The following is a 23,585-nucleotide window of genomic DNA, read 5'->3' on the forward strand; positions in this document are numbered from 1 at the left end:
GAAAAGGGTAGATTTAGATTAGCTAATAGGAAGAAATTGTTGACTGTGAGGGTGCTAACACACTGGAACAGGATGTCCAGGGAAGATTTGGATGCCCCCTCCCTGGAAGCATTCAAGGCCAGGTTGGATGGGGCTTTGAGCAACCATGTCTGGTGGAAAGTGACCCTGAAGATTACATCAACAGAAATACTAATCACACAAATCGTCAACTACTGTTTACCAGAAATATGTATTGAACAACATTTTAACAATGCAACATTACAGAAATGCACTTTAGGCCGCCTACAATGTAAACAATTAGCAATACTGCAATCTTAGCAATATGCTAGCAGTGTTAAGAGCTATTTTTTTTTCCAGTTATCTAGGGAAAGAAAAAAAAAAAGGCAGATCTACTAAACAGTTACAGTTACAATCAAACCAGAACTTTTATTCTGTTGTGTAAATACGTCAATTTCCATTTTTTGAGGTATGAGAAGTAAATGAAGAGTGCCATTTCTGATGTTTCCAAAGTACTGTTAAGGTACAGAGTCTCAAAGCACAGTTTGACAGTTTAGAGTTGAACTGATCTGCAATGTTCATTTTATGCAGAGATAACTCTATAGAAGAGCTGTCTGGAACTGCATATAAGGAGTGATGTTTACTTGTATTCCTATTCTCACAACAGGCTATACTCCAACAGGCTTTATAAACAAGGCTCCTAAACACAACAGCAATACAAACCGAACACTAAGTAAATTCTGAGCAGTTGTTTCAGGCATAGTCCAACAACAATCAAGTTAATCCCATGTAACTGAGCAGTTTTCCCCAGCAGCTTAAAATGGAAGCAAAAGAATCAATATTTAGAAAAATGCTCCGTGACAGATTTTTAAGACTACCATCAGTAGGTCTCTTTTCTCTGGAGGAAAAAACCTAACTTGCTTTTGTTGTGAAACTAACATGGCTTCTATTTAACAGCCACTGCAGAAGATGTTCAGCCCACAGATCGTAATTAATGAAAAATCACAGGAACTACATTGGGCCAATGGATGGGAAATTTGGTATACCGGATATCAGAATCCACAGGCCAGCCTAGGACTGAAAAAAATCACATTATTCTAAGCCACAAGGGTATATTTATTGAGCTTAAGAAACAGAAGAGAAACATGCATCCCTTTAGCAATGTCACAAAGGAATTCAGGAAGTTGCAAGGAGGAAAATATATATAGCTTTACGCAAATTCAGCTGTCACATAAATTGCAAAGAAGTGCACAACTCTTCCCTTGGCTTGTTCCTAGGAAAAAAAACCCAAAACATACAATTTGAAATCCTGTTCTTATAAGGAAGAAAACAGGATCTGACTCAGTATAACCTCAATAGTTGAATCCTTTGTATATTTAAGTGCTATGCAGGTGGTGTTCTCTTTGCCCATTTAAATTGTTTCTACAGACATAGTAGATATGTACACTCAGTTTAAAGAAATAAAAATCCTGCACTAGAGTAATTTTAAATGAGTAAGTCTCTGCAACCAGCCAACGTCCCAGTCTCACACAAAAATCCCCATATGTAGTTATATACTCCACTCTCAGATGGAGCTTCTTGTCTGCATATAACCAAAGGATAAATAAAAAAAAAAAGTGCAAGTATAAATGTCTCCTCTTTTTAAATAGGGAAATTTAGGTCCAAAGAGGCAACCTAAACTAGGTGATTAAAAGCCAGAATTTTGCTCATGTTTTATACAAGACAGGATTCCTCCTAGCACTCTGCTCCATTTCATCTTATCTGTGAAGAAAATCCTCCTTCTTCCACATATATTTACAGGTTTGAGGTAAGACACAAGTTTCCAAATGAAAATGCAGTCTGCTGTTAGACCATTAACCAAGGCCTGATTACTCCATCATAATTTAGAACAATTCCTCTACAAGTTGTAAAGATTGTAGCAGAAATTAGTTCTGTTTCTTGTGGCATTTATTTTACCCACCAAGAGTAGGAACAGAGTCAGTCTTCATGAACAGAGCAGTGCTACAGCAAAAAAAATTAGAGAAGAGTATACTTTGAATACATTCCCCTGATGAAGGTGGAGCAGAGCAATCTGTGAGCCTACTGTAGTAGTTTTGCATGTTCCTCCACTAAGGAATGTAAAAAAATTTCAGGATAAAAGAGAATGGATTTTAAGCCCCAAGCCACGATATATACTAAACAATTCACATCAAATTGCCACCCTTTATTTTTTATTACAAAATAGATTAGCAATGAAGTAAAACCTAACAAACACCTGCCCAAAACCACATATTTTTTTCTTCCTATGGATAATAGTTGTTATTCTTTCTCTATGCTGAGCAAAATTGAGTAAAACACAACAATATGCACATATTAATTTATAATACCTTGTCTACACCATAACCTTTAGAATTTGTCAGGTTTTTTTACATTGGTAGTTAAATACATTAAACAGCATGGTAGCCTGTTCTATGACCCCATTTGTTTGGGTAACATGCAGCCTTCAGGTCAAGGAACAACTGAAAGTGAAGTGGATCATTACATTCTTGGTTTTGCTAGTGTCACAGGTGGAGAAAGCCTAAAATATAAGTTTGGTAATGCTCCTGAAATGCCCTTTTCTAGAGCTAGGAAGTCCAGTCAAACTTGCTGAGTAGATAGATTGACTTTTAGTTTGCATACACAAGCTACCCAAAGTTCTTTGGCCAGCAAAGGTTGATTTCTCTCTCCAAGACAACAGCTATTATTTTTTGATAACAAAAAGGAAGGTGCTTTCTAGTCCAAACGGTACTGGACAGAATTTGATCATTATTTGTGCTGCAGAAATCTGAAACGCCCAAGGATCAAACCTTCATGTCCCTGAACAGATAGTTAAAAGAGTATGGAGAGTCTCCATACTACTCTTCGAACTTTTATACAAACCAGAATGAAACCTTTCTTCAGCAAGTAACCTGTGCTATGCGGCTACTCACACTGTTGCATTACAAAGTGACTAGGTTGATGTGAGATCACAGTTAGACCAGAAGTGCAAACTCATGCAGTAACAATAATGAACCTATTGACAAAAACAATTTCAAAAGAGAATTAAAAACCACCCATATATTAAATTACAGCATGCAACAAAACTCAGTAGTGTGATTTGCACAGTTGTATAGTATAAAGGAGTTTATGTAGGTCTTTTACAGATTTTCATGCTCCAAAGAGCCACAGAATATATTTGGAAATTTTTCTACATCAAAAAATATTACTGGTACCAGTAGATATTTTCAGATTGCATGGAAAATTACACTATAATTAGAGTAATAGGGAGGAAATAAAAGTAGGCATCGTATCCTATTTACACTGAAATAAGACATACCTTTGAGCATTTTGCAAAGGTGAAGAAACACTGTACAGAGTGTTTATGAGTTACCATAAAAAAGAAAATTTTTCATATTAATCAGTGATTGCTGAATACAATTAATTTCCATGTGCCCTTTCTTAGAAAATTCCCACTGAGGAACCATATAAATAAGAAAATCAATACAGAAGAGTATTTCAAAACCCTTTTCTTACTTGAAATAGATAAGAAATCTGCTTGCAGCCTGGCCAGCACATAGCCAGCAGGGGAAATGCCTTCAACATCGCATGGACACAAAAACTGGCCAAAATCTATCTCCTCTGCCTCACTGAGAACAGTATCATACATCTAGATTTCTGGGTCATGAGACTGACAGACCAGTGGAATGACTTCATATAATTTGTTTATGAAGCAATACTTGCAACACTTATTCCCAGGCATATTAATCAGTGGTCTACTGACAACAGATAAGCACTGTGTGTTTGCATTATAAGGTTTGTAACTATCATCATTGTGGCCTCATCCAGGCAGAACATATAACATTATGCAAGTTCCTTTTAATTAATATCTATAAAACACTTTCACTTCAAAGCTATCAAATGGCTAGACAAGCCAAAACAATAGAAGATCTAGGCAGAATTCATAACTGCAAAAAAATATAATTCTGGCTCCCTGAAAAAGCCTGCAAGTATGTTGTGAATATTTTCTTGAAATTCCAACTGTTTTTTCTAACAGCAGAAACTGTTAAGACTTCCCGGCTTTAACATGTGAACCTAAAGACTCAAAATAAGACCTCTTCTTTGAGGCCAATACAAGCAAACAACAGAAATAAAGCTCATTAATAAGCACTACCACAGTTCCTGCTGCTGGAGCATGGCAGCCTTTGGGAGTTTCCGAAGCTTTAAAGGTGATTTCCCTTTGCTTGAAGAGAATGCTGTCAGGCCTCCATCATGTTTATTTTTGTACTTAAGTGTTACTTAGGAGACTAGATGGTGGCATATTCCCAGTTATGTTCATATTGTGTCCTACTTAAGTGAACAGAATGTTAATTTTAGTGAGCAGTGGAAGTACACTGTACTGTATTTCACACCAAAATATTTTATGGGTTTTTCCATAATCAAAAAACTAACCCAAACCAAAAATTCCCCAAACCTTTCTTCAACTTAGTAACTTACAGAAACATTTCAGTGAAAATTGTTCAGGTTAACAAATACAAGGAAAGTGTTCCTAGTGAGAAGAGCAATACTTTAATTCTTTACTTTGGCAGACCCTGCTTTCTTTGGCCTCTGCTCTCCCCTTGCACAATGAGAACACCAAAATATGTATTGTGCCTTTCTATATCCCTCATCAGATCTGCTGAGAATGTAAGATGCTGCCATAATGGAGACAGAGTAAACATCAGGACAGAAAGCACTTCACAGAGGCAGGGAGAAGTTTGGCTATGAACAAACACCACTTCCGCAAGGCACAGCCTCCAAGCTAGATTTAATTAACATCTAGGTCAACAAGCATTAAGCTTGTATCTGGCATAGTAAAAGAATTTGAGACCCTAGGAAAAAAAAAAAAAAAGTTTAATTAAGTACACATTCCAAAAGAACTAAACCATTTCTCCTTTTCACTTTAACTTATGCTTACTTTTATTTTGTTTTTGACACACTTTATTCCCAGAGTCTTGTTCAATTAGTTTTCACGTTCTGGATCTAAAACTTTTTCTATATTTGTTTAGCTAATTTATACTACTGAGATACAAAAGTTACTCTTCTTGACACAGTAAATTCATGAAAGTTCAACAAGTGAAGAAAAAGTATGTTCACCGAAGTTATATCAGCATAATTATCTACTGTATGTACTGTCTTTTTAAATACAGTAGCACATTATTTTTTTTTAAATAGAAAGCAGTACTGCAATGATGCAATGCTACAAAACTTAAAAAGCCATTTTTATCTTGACGTCTCCTCATTCAACAGAGCCTGACTAAGTTCCACAAATCTTTAACTGCTGGGAAAAGCTGAAGGAAATGTGGAATAAGCAGAAGAATTATGCCCATAATAATACCTGCCAACTAAATAATCCACGTGCTTCTATCAGCATACTTTTGTGACCTTTTTCCCTTCACCTTTTTTCAGATTATATATTCGAGGCTGCACAGGAACTAACAACTACATTCGGACTACAGTGAAAAGCCAGCAGTCGCTAATGCTCCTACAGATGTCCTGCGACACACGCCGGGTAGTTGAGAGGCGAGATCAAGTCATTCCAGCCAGGTTCCCTCCTCCCCGCCTGCGTTACTCTGAGCTCCTGCCGCTGACGGAGACGGCTGGGATTACAGCTGTTGAGCTCACCGCGATAGTTTCCGTTTCGGAGAAGCACAGGCTGGCTTATCTCAGCCCGACTGACCACCCTCTTCTAACGAACACCTTTGCTCACCGGCAAGTCCCCAGTGACCGACACAGGTGTACGACGAGCCGCCGAGCCCTGCGGACGAGGCCGGAGGTCCAGGCGCCGCGGTCCGCCTGGATTTGGCAGGAGGGCGCCTTCCCCCGGCGACGAAAACCGCGCTCCGCTCCCGCGCCAACAAACCCGGCCCAGGTGGGAAAATGCTCCGCGCCGAGGGCCGCGCCATCCGCCTGCGACGGCCCGTACCGGCGTAGCGCCGGTCGACTCCTCGCTTGCCAGGGTCCGGCGAGCCAGGCGCGCCGCAGCCTCCGCCCACAGGCCCCGGCGAGCCACCAACAGCCCGCCTGTACTCACCGCCTCTCAACACCCCGCCAACCGATCCCCGCCGACGGCCACTTCCGCCTTCTCCTCGGGAGGCACCGGGACCGTGGTCGCCCAGACCAAGCGGGGCGCACGGAGGCACCACGTTCGCTGCACTGCCCCCTGTCGCCGCGGAGGGGGAACGGCAGCAAGGTGAGGACCGGAGGCCGGTCCAAGCGCTGGGTCCTGGTCGCGACGCTCGGATCGCGAAGCCAGAGCGGGAAGGTTTTGTCCCTGTTAGGAGCCGGCGTCCATCTCTGTGTACCCCGAAGTGGGCAGCGTTGCCTAGGCTGCAGAAATCGGAATGAAGCTGTCATCCCTTACATAAAAACTTAACTAAAACAGTCAAAAGTTTTTGTGTCAGCAATGAATTTTACTAAACACAGCTGATATTTTTATGAATAAGAAATTCACTCAGGATTCACTCAGCTCTGTTGTGAGTGCTATTAAAAACGAAGCATTGAAAGTTGGGGAGGGGTGTGTGTGCTTGTAAATGGCTTGCAATTTGAAAAATAATAAAAAATAGTAATAATAAAAAGCAATTTCTCAGTGTCAAACAGATTCCTGATAGAAAGAATTTTATTTTTCAATCACTGACATAAGGGGACTCCTGCAGGATCTAAAGCAAAGTGCCTCACCTCCTGAGGGCAAACACTGAGATTAACCTTTCCCCATGGCTTTCAACAATGGACAGTTTTAGGGACACGAAAAATCGGGACAGCTCAAACGCAAAACCAGCTTCATTTTCTTAAAAACTAACAAGGGGAAACTGGTTGTCTTCATCAGTGAGTTTTCTTGGCAAGAATCTTCACCTAACATAGATGTAAACCCAACAAACACTTCAGTTCCCAGCATTTGGGAGGGATATAAGGTTGAGGGAAGGTGGGATTACCAGTGGTTTTCAGTGTCTCTGGCCTTGCTCTGTGCTTCCTGCCTGTCTCCCTCTGATTGCTGAGCTCCCAGGCACAGGCAGGGTTCTGCTTCTGGAGCAAAGGCTCATGACAGACTCTAACGCACCACTCCAAGCGCTTTTGTCCAAAGTTTGATTTTTGTTAGGACTTGCCAGAAAGCTAAGAGTTAGAGGAGGAAATGGCTGGGTCATCAGATAGGGCTCCAAAGTACCACAATAAATAAATAGTTAACAATAAATTTAAAAATTAGGACTTTGTGGACCCTTTCCTGGACAACTGGCTGAATTGCAGAGCTATCCCTTTTCGCCTCCTCAGTGACCAAACTGTATGCTACTTTCATTAGCTGTGAAGTGAGCCTACTTTAGCTGACAACGCAAGGAACTTATATGGAGTTTTTATTCCAAGTGTAAATGAAATTCAGAGCAGTTCCCAGATCTGTATGGTTTATGGGAAGCTTAGGCCCATGGTCATGCATTAATGATCTTGCCGGAACAGAAACCAATGCAAAAAAGCTTTTCTCCACTCGGTGGTGCCAGTTGCACAGGGTGAACATTTTCCAGTGCTGGATCCGTACGGCTCTAACTGTTGAGAAATTATGCTCATATGGACATAATTTCCATATGCTGTTGCAATTTGAGATAAATTAAAACTTTTCGTTTCCTGCAGTATCCCTACAAGACAATATTTTTCAAGGTGGTTTTCTGGGTACTTTGGAACTAAAGCACTTGACTAGGCTTACGTATGCTCATGTTGCTCCTTTGATAACCGAGTGGCTGCCTGCACACCACCATTTGAATGGGAACTTGGGCTTCCAAGGGAACAGGGCAGGTAGCCAGCTACCAGAGGGAGAGATTTGGTAAACTACTTCTGAAAAAGCCCCAAACCCCTCAATACTAGCAATACATATTGTCAGGGAGCTGAGTCTGCCATTTCAAGATAAGGGAGGAAAGTAGTATGTGACTGCAGGGAGTGATTTTGATTGATATCTGGTATTGCAGTCTGAACTGATATGCTTTTGAAAAGGTCTCTCTGAATACTAGGGAGTGAATAGTAAACATAGGCAGGTTGTTAGGAAGTCCAGACAAAACAGAGACAGCAGAAGAGCCAGGTTCAGGACTTAGCCATCTCATGTTCTCAGAGGTCTATAAATGCCTCATCCATGACATCCTTGTCCCACACTGCCTTGGCTTGGAGTAACCTCTGTGATTTCTGTTCCATCTGACTCTGACACTCCCATTCAGTTTTTTCCAGATTGAGATTTATTTCCCGTTACAGTTTTGCATGAGTCAGAATCTGAACAAGGATATCAGGGTTTGGCCCTGAATTTTGTTTACATTCTCCATGCATTATAAACTCCATACGTACTTTGTTTATTTTCACCATACATTACTTGCTTTGTCATGAATCATTACACTTGATTACTGTGAAACTCTGCCTCTCAAGTGGCATACAGAATCAGGACTAACCACTTCTCCAAGACATCATCTTTACAAGAATGGCTAAGTGAAGACTGTCTGGAAAACTGATTAGCAGAAAAGAACCTGGGGATGTTGGCTGACAGTTGAATATGAGACAATAGTGTGCCCAGGTGGCCAAGAAGGCATCCTGTCTTTTATTAGAAGCAGTGTGGCCAGCACAACTAGGGAAGTGATTGTCCCCCTGTACATCACAGAATCATAGAATGGTTTGGGTTGGAAGAAACCTTAAAGATCATCTACTTCCACCCCCTTGCCATGGGCAGGGACACCTCCCACTAGACCAGATTGCTCAAAGCCCCATCCAATCTGGCCTTGAACACATCCAGGGAGGAGGATTCCACAACATCCCTGAGCAACATATTCCAGTGTCTCACCACTGTCACACAAAAGATTTTCTTCCATGTCTAACCTAAATCTACTCTCTTCCAGTCTAAAGCCATTACTCCTTGTCGTATTGCTGCATGCCCTTGTAAAAAGTCCTTTCCTCTAGGCTCCTTTCAGGTACTGAAGGCTGCTATAAGGTCTCCCCAGAGCCTTCTCCCAGCTGACCAACTGTCTCATCCTGTCTTTATAGGAGAGGTGCTTCATCCCTCTGATCATCTCTGTGGCCCTCCTTTGGACTCCCTTCAAGAGTTCTATGTCCTTCCTGTGCTGGGGGCTTCACAACACTGGGGAGGCTGTGTTCAGTTTTGGGTCCCTCACTACAAGAGACACATTGAGTTTTGGGAGCGGTTCCAAAGAAGGGCAACAAAATTGGTGAAGGGTCTAGAGCACAAGTCCTGTGAAGAGCAACTGAGACAACTGGGGTTGTTTAGTCTGGAGAAAAGAAGGCAGAGGGGAGACCTTATTGCCCTCTACAACTGCTGGAAAGTAGATTGTATTAAGTTGGGTGTTGGTCACTTCTCCCAAGTTACAGGTGATATGACCAGAGGAAATGGCCTCAGGTTATGCCAGTGAGGTTTAGATTGAATATGAGGAAAAATTTCTTCACTGTAAGGGTTGTGACACATTGGAACAAGCTGCCCAGGGAAGTGTTTGAGACACCGTCCCTGGAGGTATTTAAAAGACATGTAGGTGTGGTGCTTTACAGACATGTTTTAGTGGTGGACTTGGCAATGCTAGGTTTACAGATGGACTTGATGATCTTAAAGGTCTTTTCCAATCTATATGACTTGCTGATTCTAAGATTTTTAAGCATTGTAAAATCAGAGTGCATAACACAGAAGAAATCCTCACACCTTTTTAGCTCTAGCAAATGCCAAACATAACAACTTCTGCTTATTTTCCCTCTGGCTGCCTTCAGTGTTGTGTAAGATGCTGTCAGGTAGGAGCCACATTAACTCTGAGATCCTGAGCAGTGAATGCACAGTGATGTCCCTCACAGCCACCATGTCAGGGAAGAGTGTGCAAGTCAGAAATGGATTTGAGACCTGTAGGATCACAAAGTCTCCTGAGAAAGGGAAATGCTTGGTTAGGTGTTTATGTACTTATGCTGCTGTTGCAAATTCCTACTTCTGGAGTGTGAACTTCTGTTCACATTTGGAGGGATTTGATGGATTGCTAGAATTTTTGCACAATATTATGTGTGGAGACTGGAAACGTTCAGGGTGCTGCTGTGTGACAGAATTTGGTTTCTCTCCACTTTGAAACAGTTTTTGAGGCAGTTGCTGTGTAAACTAAGCAGGGACTTCTCGAGAAAAGAAGCTCTACTGCCCACTGCTTGTGGCCACCTGTGGCCTATGCCTGATGTACTACGTACCAGTTACTCAATATGTACATAGCTAGCCTTTATATTGTTGATTTGTTCTCTCTGCCCAGGGTCTTCAAGACCTCAGATATTCATCACCAAATAAGTAATATCCTTGAAAATTAAATACTGGTATCACAAGAAAGGACATTTTATGATCTCCATTGTCAATTCACCCAAACCCCAGAAGCTTGGCTGCTGTTGACCTGAGGAAGAGGGCGACTGAACTTCAATGAAATAGCTTTGATATGGGACAGTGGTGTTACCAGATAGCAGGTTCTCCTCTGTGAGATTTAACAGTGAAGAAACCAACTCTGAAACTATAAAGAATAAAGCCAAATGCAAAATTTGTGTTAAAAACGAGTGCAGGTGCTCCTCAGAGAGAGTTTGCATACTTATCTCAGAACCCAAGCATCTTACACAAAAAGAACTTGTTTATATGAATTTTGTGGTTAAGCCTCATAAATTGCCAGGTGCCACCTGGATTTCACAGTTCAGTATTGTGTTTAGTTGAAGTAACCTGTGGTTAGCACCAGGATGGTACTGGGACCTTGGAGGGACAGCGATAAGTGAGATAAACAGCACTGTAATGTCTTTAAAAGCAGAGAGTACACAGAAAGAGTGAGAGCATGCGGGAGAGAGTGCAAGCAAGCTTGACATTTGGAGCAAACTGAGCAGACAGAGCAACAGCTCTGCAAACCGACAGTGAGCTAAAGGTAGGCTTACAGTACTAAAGACAGCATCACAGATACTTATATGACATTCAAATGTTGGTTTATTTTCCTAGTTTAATGTGTAGGTCAATTATTTTATTTTGTATGTGCTTCCTCACCTCAGAGGTTGTTCTGTTCATTTTGGTGAGACTATTTATACAGCAAGATCTTCCTTAATGTAAGTAAAATATTGCATTCTTACCCATCTTCAGAAATGTGTATAATAGTGATATTGGAAGAAAAGTGATTTCTTTTCTTTTCCCTTTTGAAGATAAAAAGAGGCAATACTGAACACAGCTGTCAGAGCTGATTAAATTAACACAGCTGGGGTTCATGCCTGGGGTCTGCTCTGTAAGAATCTGAGTGGGGTCAGCAGCAAGAAGAAAGGATTTCAGTGTGACCCCAACTAGAATAACGGAACACAAGCAAATGTAGCATGAGTAGAAGGAACTATTCCTAGCATTGGAAATGTTTCTAACTTTCCCAAGAGAGCTGTTGAAATTTCCACTGCCTGGGAATATCCCGTTGGCAACAATTCTTTAATGCAGAAGGTTAAGTTCAGGTGATGTAAGAGGACATCTTTGTCATTCTTTTCTTCCAGGGCACATTCAATGAAAAAAAAAAAAAATAATAAAAACTTTTATAATAATAATAATAAGAACTTTTCTTTACCAGAGGTAAGCCATATCTGATTAATTTGGTGATTGTTAGCAAGTGTTAGGTAATTGGTTTAGAGGTGGTACTTAGTCAAAGCATTAGAAGAGTACGGAATGTATTAAATATTTTGCTCAAGATGTACTCAGTGTAGGCTGTTTCTTTACAATTACTTAGATGCTGCCCTGAGGAGGCATTGCTTGTTCAAGAGATTCTGAACTTCTGCTGGAGATGGCGAAATTAAACAAAATTGCATAGAGTGTTATGTTGAAGAAAGGATCTGTGGACAGTATGGGACAACTAGCTATTAAATTATTCTGCAGTCAATAGGGACACCGGACTATTCAGGGACAGAAGAATTACTGCTCATTGGATAGTTTTTACCAAATCTGCTACAGGATGCAGCCAAGAAAAGTGAGACAGTTGTAATGCTCTGAATACATCTGGGCACAGCTGCACAGCACAGATTTATGAACTGCAGAATACAAGCAAGCATGTTGCCAGGCTGGATTGGTGATGGACAGCAGTGAACTGCAGTGCAGGTGGAGATATTTAGTAGTATAGGCAGCTGTACTGAGCAATGCAGGCAGATGGGGACAGCAATATGGGCAGCTTGTTCTCAGTGGTACAAGACGAAGACAAGCTGGGAAGAAAACAAACCTAAATTTTAGTTGCCAAGGCCTAATGAATGATTTTGAAATGAAACACAGCTCTTAAGGAAGGAGCTAAACAGACTGATTTGTCATTATGGATCTGGAACTTAATCAAAGCATGCAGTCCTTTCCCAACAGACTTTGAAAAGCTTTCCTGAAATTATGCTTTATTGAAAGATTATAAATGGAATAATCTCAGAAACACCCTGGGCATCATCACTTCAGACCATAACCAGGATGCATATCTTATGAAGGACACATTCCAAACAGACACTAAACTAGCAAGTAATGTGAATTGCTAAGTGACTCACAGCAATAAGATCAGTAAAAAACAAAATAAATCAGAAAAAATAACTGAATCTTCTCTATCCTGTTTGGTTTGTGCACTTCTCATAGCCAAGTAATGAAAAATAGGTTAGTTGCTTTCATAGTTGTTTCTACACAACTTTGTTTTCTAAATCTGACACAAAAAGTGGCAGTGTTTATGATGAAAATATTTTTTTGTATTTATTGTATTTATTTTTATACAATATTTTAATAGTATACCGTATTTCCATGGCAACCACATTAATATTACTCTTGTCTGTATCTCTATGAAAGCTAAAAGTGGTGTACAATTTGAACAGGCATTTTTAGCTTTCCAGTACCAGTAATCTTTACAGTGTTCTCAGCAGGGCATTTAACAGACAACTAAATTATAATGTATTCTTGCTAGAGCAAATCTACAGCCAGTGTAAATTTCCACATGTCCTTTAGAGTTCAGGGAACTATAGAGCTTTTAATCAAAAGGAGGATACACTCCTCCTGCTTAAATGGAGCTACTCACATTCATTAAGAAAATGTAAAGAAACAGCCTACACTGAGTACATCTTGAGCAAAATATTTAATACATTCCATACTCTTCTAATGCTTTGACTAAGTACCACCTCTAAACCAATTACCTAACACTTGCTAACGATCACCAAATTAATCAGACATGGCTTACCTCTGGTAAAGAAAAGTTCAATAATTTTTTTTTTTTTTTTTTTTCAGGGGTCTGAATAAAGTCTACACCGGGATTGAGCAGTATATCCTGCCCTGCCCATGTAGAATGTCATGGATTAGACATTTTTTATAAGATCAAGGACTAATAGTGGTGTTATCACCAAACAGTGGTCTTACTGATTTATATAACATTGCATGAAGCAGGCACAACCCTATCTTTCAGACACAAATGAGTTCAGTTTCATATAAAAAGGTCACCAAACTTTCAGAATGTAGTTTTGTTGTGTCTAGTAGTTTGATTTATGGTAATCTCAGTCAATTATTAGAAGGAAGGGTCAGATTTGGATGTTCATACTGGATAACTAATGGCTTTATGTAAGGTGAGCTAATAGACGTGGATGCCTCAAGATCAAAGTCAAAATACATTTGGGTACTTACCTGAGATTCTGATTGGACAGCCATGTCTAGACCTTCCCATTCAGTAGGTGTCTTGGATAAGTAATTAACTTTCGAAACATTTCTCAGTTAATGTTACTAGAACTGTTATATTAAAAGACAGCATTATTATTAATTTTGGAAGATAACGTAACTTTCAGATTCTTTCTCTATTTCAGGTGATCTGCTTTCTGCCAGACTGCAGATGTCAGTAGCATCACAAATGGACTTGCCTGAAGAAATTCAACATCCCTATACAAAATTTTCTGAATGGAAATTCAAGCTGTTTAAAGTGAGATCATTTGAAAAAACACCCAATGACAGCCAGCACATAAACAAAGATCAGGCAGGAGAGGTTGCTTCTTCAAACAAAGACATCATACTGCGTAAAGACAAAACAGTGCGAAGAGGAGAAAAGATGGACTTAGTGGGCAATAGACAGGCACTTGAGAAAGATGCCAGTGACATGAAAACACAAGACAGTAAAGCTCATCAGAACAATCTGAAGCAACTTTGCCGCATCTGTGGAGTTTCATTTAAAACTGATTACAAGAGAACTTATCCAGTGCATGGACCAGTAGATGATGAAACACTGTGGCTTCTGAGAAAGAAAGAAAAAAAAGCAACCTCTTGGCCAGATCTTATAGCAAAGGTTTTTAAGACTGATGTGCGAAGAGATGTTGATACTATCCATCCCACTCAATTTTGTCACAACTGCTGGAGTATTATTCATAGAAAATTCAGTAATACTCCATGTGAAGGATATTTTCCTAGAAACAGCACAATGGAGTGGCAACCTCACTCCCCCAACTGTGATGTGTGCCACACTACTGGGCAGGGAGTCAAGAGAAAAAGCCAACCACCCAGTGTACAACATGGCAAACGTGTGGAGACCATTGCAGAGTATGGTCAAATAAACCAAGCACAGCTAAACAACAAAAAATTAATTAAAGATATTGTCAATTGCAAGAATATACATCTCAGTACCAACCTGCTTGCAGTTGATTACCCAGTAGATTTAATTAAATCCATCTCTTGCCAGATCTGTGAGCATATTTTGGCAGATCCAGTAGAAACATCATGTCGACATTTGTTTTGCAGAACTTGCATCCTTAAATGTATCAAGGTTATGGGCAGCTATTGCCCTTCCTGCTGGTATCCTTGCTTCCCTACTGATCTGGTAACCCCAGTGAAATCCTTCCTGAACATTCTTGATAGCCTGGGTATAAGATGCCCCATAAAGAAATGTGATGAAGAGATCTTGCATGGAAAATATGGCAAACACCTCTCCAGCCACAAGGAAATGAAAGATAGGGAGCACTACGGCCACAAAAACAAAGGGGGTAGACCAAGGCAACATCTCCTGTCTTTGACGAGAAGAGCACAGAAACATCGTCTGAGAGAACTGAAACATCAAGTCAAGGCTTTTGCTGAGAAAGAAGAGGGTGGTGATATAAAAGCTGTATGTATGACTTTGTTCCTGCTAGCTTTAAGAGCAAAAAATGAACACAGACAAGCTGATGAACTGGAGGCTATAATGCAAGGGAGAGGATCTGGACTTCACCCTGCTGTCTGCCTGGCAATCCGAGTTAACACTTTTCTCAGCTGCAGCCAATATCATAAAATGTATAGAACAGTAAAAGCTGTCACTGGGAGGCAGATATTCCAACCTTTGCATGCTCTTCGCACTGCTGAGAAAGCCCTCCTACCAGGTTATCATTCATTTAAGTGGCAACCTCCCTTGAAAAATGTATCCACTAACACAGAAGTCGGAATTATAGATGGACTATCAGGATTGACAGTTTCAATTGATGATTACCCAGTAGACACAATTGCCAAGAGATTTCGATATGATGCAGCCTTGGTTTGTGCCTTAAAGGACATGGAGGAGGAAATCTTGGAAGGCATGAAAGCAAAGCAACTGGATGACTATTTTAATGGTCCCTTCACTGTGGTAGTAAAAGAGTCTTGTGATGGAATGGGAGATGTCAGTGAGAAGCATGGAAGTGGGCCTGCTGTCCCAGAGAAGGCTGTTCGATTTTCTTTCACAGTCATGAGCATTGCTATGGCCCATGGGAATGAAAGCAAGAGGATTTTTGAAGAAGTAAAGCCCAATTCAGAGTTGTGTTGCAAACCCTTGTGCCTTATGCTGGCTGATGAATCGGATCATGAAACTCTGACAGCAGTCCTGAGCCCCCTCATAGCAGAAAGAGAGGCTATGAAAAACAGTGAACTGCTGCTTGAAATGGGAGGCATCCTGAGAACATTCAAATTCATCTTTAGGGGCACAGGATATGATGAGAAACTTGTGCGGGAAGTGGAAGGTCTGGAAGCCTCAGGTTCCAGTTACATTTGTACTCTGTGTGATGCAACCCGCCTGGAGGCATCCCAGAATTTGGTCTTCCACTCCATAACCAGGAGCCATGCTGAAAATCTGAAGCGATATGAAATATGGAGGTCCAACCCGTATCATGAATCTGTTGATGAGCTTCGTGACAGAGTGAAGGGTGTTTCAGCCAAACCTTTTATTGAGACTGTTCCCTCCATAGATGCACTGCACTGCGACATTGGCAATGCAACAGAATTCTACAGGATTTTCCAGATGGAAATAGGTGAAGTTTACAAGAATCCTGATGTGTCTAAAGAGGAGAGGAAGAGGTGGCAGTTGACTCTTGACAAACACCTCAGAAAGAAGATGAACTTGAAGCCTATGATGAGGATGAGTGGAAATTTTGCTAGAAAGCTTATGTCCAAAGAGACAGTAGAGGCAGTATGTGAATTAATAAAATGTGAGGAAAGGCATGAAGCCCTAAGAGAACTAATGGACCTTTATCTGAAGATGAAGCCAGTGTGGCGATCATCGTGCCCTGCCAAAGAGTGTCCAGAATTGCTGTGCCAGTATAGCTACAATTCACAGCGTTTTGCTGAGCTCCTATCTACAAAGTTCAAGTACAGATATGAAGGCAAGATTACAAATTATTTCCACAAAACCCTTGCTCATGTTCCTGAAATAATTGAAAGAGATGGATCCATTGGGGCCTGGGCAAGTGAAGGAAATGAGTCAGGAAACAAACTGTTCAGGAGGTTCCGAAAAATGAATGCCAGGCAGTCCAAATGCTATGAGATGGAGGATGTTTTGAAGCATCACTGGCTATATACGTCTAAGTACCTCCAGAAGTTCATGAATGCTCATAAAACATTAAAAAGCCCAGGTTTCACCATGGATACAGAGGATAGTTTAGGTGACTCCTTGCCATTGGAAGAGGTCTTGGAAAGCAATGGTTCAGCAAAACTCTAAATGTAAAGTGCATTTGGTGTTGGGTTTGTGATGGTGTCTTCCTGCAAGGAGGCAGCTTCTTTTTTAGGTCTCTAGAGGGGCAGGAAAGTCTGTTAGTGTGGTTGAGTGGAGTTTATAATAAACACCATGTCTGTTAGGAGTTTTCAAAAGAGGCAATTGTTATGTGAGATGAAAACAGAAACAAATTGCAAAGGAAGGTCTTAGGTTTATTTTGGTCTTAGAGTGTTGTTTAAAAGTGAGAAAGCCAAAGTAAACAAGGTTTTATGTAAAGTAACATTTTGGAATTACTATGATTCTGTAGAATTATGCAAGTTTCTGAAAAAATATGTTGCTTAAAAATATGTTGCTATTTACTTTTTAAGAGAGTTTAATTCTTTTATTGATGGTCCTTTGATTTTCATAAGTAAAGATATGTCAGTGAGACAGCTGGGTCATTTTTTTGGGGATGAAGTTCAGTTATTTTTCTGTAAAATACTGACTAAAAATGCAAACTTTGATCTCACAAACTTTGAAAAATATTATTATTTAACATTTATATTGTAGCACTGCTTAGGACTAGATGGTGGTATCCACATATTATTTTACTATATGAAGACACAGAAAAGGTAGCTGGAATTTTTTACAGATATTCTTATCATAGTTTGTTTACTCTAAAATACAAACTTGTACTTGTGCTCCTAGATCAGGATTTACAGTGCCTTGTGGTTATGTTGCTATACAAGTTACATTTATGCTCTGCTGTGTAGCTTGTTGCTTCATGAGCATTTTTTATTTCTATGGTAACTTAGTATAATATATAATATAATAAAATACAATACTATATGATATGATATATAATTTGTATTAGAATTTTATTAGGTGAATTCCTGACCTCTATGAAGTCACCAGTAAATCACAATTAATAGCAGCAGGCCCACAGTCATTGCCAAATTACTTTAGTCACATCAACTACCTCGATCAGATACATGTCAGTGTTCTTATCTATTGTATTAGGATATTTCATTAATTGCTGATTTGTTCTGACTGTATCTGATACTGAGCATTTTCACGCCTGAAATAAAACACACTTTCAATCTTGTTCTCCAAATCTGTAAAAGAAGAATGATATTTATTAACCTCAAAGATAGTTGGCATACAAACTTAGTGAGAAAGCTATTAATTGCCTTTGAATGATTGTGTACTGTGTTTTACATTGTTACTGCAATGTTTAGTTGGCATTCCTCTGTACAGTATTAGATGACACATTTTGTTGGTGGTATTTGCCTTTCATATATTAAAATGACATTAATTTCACTCAATGACCTATTGATGAAATATACTCAAACATACCTGGGATGCTCTGAAATCATCTAGCCTTTCCTCTGTAGCTAGGGCATTACTGTGTTTGGAGAAATATTTCTGAAACTAGATAAATGAAGAAACAATCAAAGCATGGCTCTAAAAGAATCAGCTTTTCTTTAAATTTATTTTAATGTGGCAGAAGTTGGCTTGTGAGTGTAAGTGAAAAACAAACAAATAATTAACAGTCTGAGGTTTGTTTAGTAGTATCTTGTTCACATTATTTACTATATCTTAGAGGAGTCTTTTGGATTATGAAAATAATAGAGTTAAGTGTTAGTAATTAGTAAAAACCTTAATGTTATTCTGATTATTTCTTTATTTGTATTAACTAAAGTACTATTTTAAAGTATCCTGTAATTTAGGCTTTTTTTTTTTTATGGTTTCTTTAAAGATAATTTAACATTATGTAAAAATTTGCAGTTGGAAATAATGCCTTTTACTTACATCTACTTTTCTAAGCAGCCATAAAGACTACAGTGTCTTTTGTATGGTGTACCATGTATATCCACAGTTACTCAGCATTCATTTCTAGATTATTTTTTTTCAGTTCTTTGAATAAAACAGATATTTCCCATATAGCATAAATACCAGGTTTACATAAGTATCATTCTTTACCAATAGATGTAGACAACAAATACAGTTGTTTCCCAGGAAGTATAAATACCAGGTATAAAGAGCATCCTTTAGTAGTAAATGCAGTTATGGTTGCATTTCTGGTCAGCATATATTTCATTATGCTAATAGTTGCATACTTTTCTTTTTTCTTTATATGTATATTCAAAACAAACATATTACCTTAGGTTTTATCCTTGACTCTGCTTGAATAACCTGTGGCCCTATAACCTATAACCTTGAGTCACGTGATGATGATTTTCAATTCATTTGAGTGTTATATACTGGTTTGTGTTGCCTTTTGCACAGAAGTGAATTTCAGCCCCAAGTAATTCAGACCCATCCATTGCAGTGCATATGTGCCACTGGAGTAACAGACCAGACTTTGTTCATTTTGCAAATGTAATTTCAGTGACTTTGCTAACATTTTCAAATTTCAAATTCACTGTGACAAGCTGCTGTTATATCAGCAAGTGATCAATTTCACTGCCTTCAAAAAGGTTGAGTATATTTTTCCATGTATTTATGACTTCTCCAGATGTGGCTTATACCACGGTGTAACTCAACAGACTGAACCAAACCTGGATGGAGACAGAAATGCAGTGGAATGTGAAAGTACTTTTTTGTGAAATATTGTTAAACCATCAAGGCACATTTCATAATCTGCCACCTCTGGACAGGAGAGCTGACACAGAGAACTACTACTCTATCTTTTTTCTCCTTTTTCTCCTTCTCTCATTTTTCTCATTTTTCCCCTTCCTCCTTTTTCCCCTTCCTCCTTTTTTCCCTTCCTCCTTTTTCCCCCTCCTCCTTTTTTCCCTTCCTCCTTTTTCCCCCTTCCTTCCCCCTTCCTTCCTCCTTCTTCCCCCTTTTTCCCCCTTCCTTCTCCCTTCTTTTCCTTCCCTTCTCTTCCCTTTCCTTCCCTTCTTTTTCCTTTTTTTCCCCCCTTCTTCTGTAAATCAAGACACTCTCTCTGACTGTTTTGAACTTATTAGAACAGCACTGAAAGGACTGGTACCTGCAAGTGAAGCTTTGACTTTTGGTTGGGTAGTTCAGAAAAAAAATCTGGATATTCACAGCATCCTAATTTCTAACTATGCTGAGTTCTGTGCTTTGTCTCACTCCATGACTTCATAATTTTACTTTTTCTCACTGACTTACAGTTTTATTTACAGAATCACAGGGTGTTAGGGGTTGGAAGGGACCTCAAAAGATCATCTAGTCCAACCACCCTGCCAGAGCAGGATCACTTAGAGTAGGTCACACAGCAATGTGTCCAGCTGGGTTTTGAATGTCTCCAGAGAAGGAGACTCCACAACCTCTCTGGGCAGCCTGTTCCAGTGTTCTGCCAGCCTCACAGTGGAAAAGTTTTTCCTCATGCTTACATGGAACCTCCTATGCTCCAGCTTGCAACCATTACCCCTTGTCCTATTATTAGACATCACTGAGAAAAGATCCTCCTGGCACTCACTCTTTACATATTTTTTAACATAAATGAGGTCACCCCTCAGTCTCCTCTCCAGGCTGAACAGGCCCAGCTCTCTCAGCCTTTCCTCACATGGTAGATGCTCCAGTCCCCTAATCATCTTACTGACTCTGTTCTGGACTCTCTCCTGTAGTTCCTTGTGCTTCATGAAGTAGGGAGCCCAGAGCTGGATGAAGCCTCACCAGGGCAGAGTAAGGGGGAAGGATAACCTTTCTCTATCTGCTTGTTATATTTTTCTTGGTGCACCTCAGGATGCCATAGGTCTTCTTGGCCACAAGGGCACATTTCTGGCTCATGGTCATCCTGTTGTCTACCAGGATTCCCAGGTCTTTTGCCACAGAGCTGCTTTCCAGCTGGTCAGCCCCTAACCTGTAATGATGCATGGGGTTATTCCTCCCTAGGTGCAGGACCTTACATTTGACCTTGTTGAATATCATTAGGTTCCTCTCTGCCCAACTCTCCAGCATGTCCATGTCACACTGGATGCCCGCACAGCCTTTTGGTGTGTCAGCCACTCCTTCCAGTTTTGCATCATCAGTGAACTTGCTGAGGATATGCTCTATCCCCTCATCTAGATCACTGATTAATATATTGAATAAGACCCAGCACTGACCCCTGGGGAACACCACTGGCTACAGGTCTCCAACTCAACCCTGCACTATTGATCATGACCCTCTGAGCTCTGTCACTCAACCAGCTCTCAATCCTCCTCACTGTCCACTCATCTAGCCCACACTTCCTGACTTTCCTAATGAGGATGTTATGAGAGACAGTGCCAAAAGCCTTGCTGAAGTCAACGTAAATGACATGCGCTGCTCTCTCCTCATCTAACCAGCCAGTTACAACATCATAGAAGGCTATCAGATTGGTCAACCTTGATTTACCCTTGGTGAATCCATGTTGAGCCCTCCAAATAACTGTATTTTCTTCCAGATGTTTAGAGATAACATCCAGAACGATTTGTTCCATGACCTTTCCAGGGACACAGGTGAGACTAATCAGTCTGTAGTTTCCTGGGTCATTCTTCTTCCCCTGTTAAGAGAGTGGAGTGACACTGGCCTTCTTCCAGTCCTCAGGCACCTCCCCTGTTCTCCATGACCTTTCAAAGATGATGGAGGGTGGCCTAGGATAACATCTGCCAGTTCTCTCAGCGCTTGTGGGTGCTTCCTATTGGGGTCCATGGATTTATGAATGTCCAGTTTTGCTAAGTGGTCTCTAAGTGTTGTCTCTTTCCTGTAGATTAGTCAGGTGCTTCAGGGTCTGAGCACCTTTTAATAGCAGTAAAATCCATATATTACTCTTTTAAAAGTGGATAATAATAACATAGTGTTACTAAAATGTGCCTGGGAACTGTGATGCTGCTTGTTGTGGTTACAAAGCACATAGGTCAGTTGGATGCAGATACAACAGATTTACTTCTGCACTCAAAACTACTTAATTTTATCTTCTAATTCTAACCCACCTGAGGAAGAAACATTCTGTATTGATTAGCCAGTTTTGAAGGCAATCAATGCACTAAAAATTACATGACTTGAGTGTAATTAGAATTATCAAGGAAATAAGTACTTTCTGCAGTCTTGAGTGTTATGTCAAGTGTCTTTACAGGCTGATGTTCATGTATCTCTTCATGTCTGAGTTCTTTTACTTATGACTTTCTCTTCCTGTGGTGACTACAGTCTCTGAGCTGTGATGTAATGCTGCTTGTACTGTCCTTCACTATGAAACTAGGACATTATTTGACCAATCAATTTCTCCTTCATATTCAAATAAATTATACAAGTTAAGAAAGTGCAGCTCAATCATACAATACGCTAATGTTATTGGCCTGATGAGGAATATCATAAAGTCTGACTGTGAATTGCTTTTTTCATAGTCACAGCCTTAAAGGAAAGAACAACTCAGGTAAGAAGTGGAAAGGACAACAATGTATGGACTAGATGGTCTCCAGAGGTCCCTTCCAACCCCTAACATTCTGTGATTCTGTGATTCTTTGATTCTGTGTGGTTGTGCTTGCCACATGCTGAGCGTTCCTACTCTCTGCTCCTAAGGGCTCAGGGAATCACTGCAGCTGCAGGAGTCAGTTCTAGAAATTCAGAGATACTGCCAAGATGCTACAATCACACCATCAGTACTGAGCCACCAGGCTTTATCTCAGGCTGATTGTCACTTCTGCTGGCCCAGTGTCAAGCTTTCCCTTTGGAAAATGTTTCCATCCTTTTAGTTGTCTGCACTAGCAGACAAATTTGTCACACGATGTCGGGTCTGAAGAATTTGAGATCATGACAGGAACTGGGAGAGATAACAGGCAAAAACTCAGACTGGACATGTGAGGTTATGTGGTTTTAATGTTGGTGTGGATTTTATTTTTTTGTTGCTGATATAAATGAAGTCTATGAAGAGTGCGTGATGCATGTGTATTTTAATGACAATTCAGCTGAGTAAAACCAACATAAAAAAAGAGGTGTTGACTATTGAATTTCACCAACTGACAGGACTTTACATGTGCATAAATGTGCATTAATTTATTCACTGGAAAATCATATAGCACTATAATCTGAGCTTACATAAAATAGCATGACAAAGGAAATGGGAAGCTGACATTGAAATCTACAAATTTATTCCAATATCACATTGATGAAAGGGGAGTCAGGGTTATATACTTCCCATTTACAAGCTCTACCCAAACTGTAAACTTCCTCAGCACATACAAAGGCTGGAAATGGAAAGTCTGCATGATTGACTGTTATCTTCCTCTGGTGTTGACTTGAGCTGTAAAGGTTTCAAAGGAAGTACTGTGCATACATGTCTTTGTTAATAGAAATACTGTGCTACACATGCTGCTTCCTAAAGGAGTGGCTGCTCATGATCTGCACATAGTGATTAAATGGCTGTCAGTTGCTCCTGTTCTTTTTTATTCAGGGGTCCAGCGTGAGAGCTGGACTGTGAACTCTGTTCAGTCTCTGTTCTGATGCTGTTAGTGTTGGCTCACAAATGTTGAGCTGATGGTATTGATTTTTTGAAAAGATATTTTAAGAAGCAATAAAAATAAAAAATAAAGTCAAGAATTATGAGGATTTACTAATAGGCAATAAAAGAATCCACCAAAATCTTGGGCTATTCAACCTTGACAATGTCCTTTTCAATCTGAATCCAAACTTCTCCTCATGCTTTGAGCAGCCTGCTGTATTTGTTTCCACCCTCAC

The 23,585-nt window shown here is 40.0% G+C and overlaps 2 protein-coding genes across 3 annotated transcripts in view; one reads left to right on the top strand and one right to left on the bottom strand.

Moving 5' to 3' along the window:
- Positions 1–6,146, bottom strand: part of TRAF6 (TNF receptor associated factor 6) — a 22,393-nt gene extending 16,247 nt beyond the window's left edge. Inside the window, exon 1 of one of the 2 annotated variants that reach the window (XM_051621503.1) lies at positions 6,065–6,146. The gene's annotated coding sequence lies outside the window, so the exon portion shown is untranslated. The remainder of the gene's footprint in view (positions 1–6,064) is intronic. The other variant, XM_051621504.1, reaches the window with a different exon arrangement.
- Positions 4,694–16,943, top strand: RAG1 (recombination activating 1). The gene is made up of 3 exons (XM_051621093.1): positions 4,694–4,704; positions 5,440–6,341; positions 13,825–16,943. Exons 1-3 carry the CDS (start codon positions 4,694–4,696, stop codon positions 16,941–16,943), a joined length of 4,032 nt encoding a protein of 1,343 aa, XP_051477053.1.
- Positions 16,944–23,585: the final 6,642 nt, after the last annotated feature.

The sequence above is a fragment of the Apus apus genome, chromosome 5 (assembly GCF_020740795.1).
Source record: "Apus apus isolate bApuApu2 chromosome 5, bApuApu2.pri.cur, whole genome shotgun sequence".
NCBI classification, from domain to species: domain Eukaryota; kingdom Metazoa; phylum Chordata; class Aves; order Apodiformes; family Apodidae; genus Apus; species Apus apus.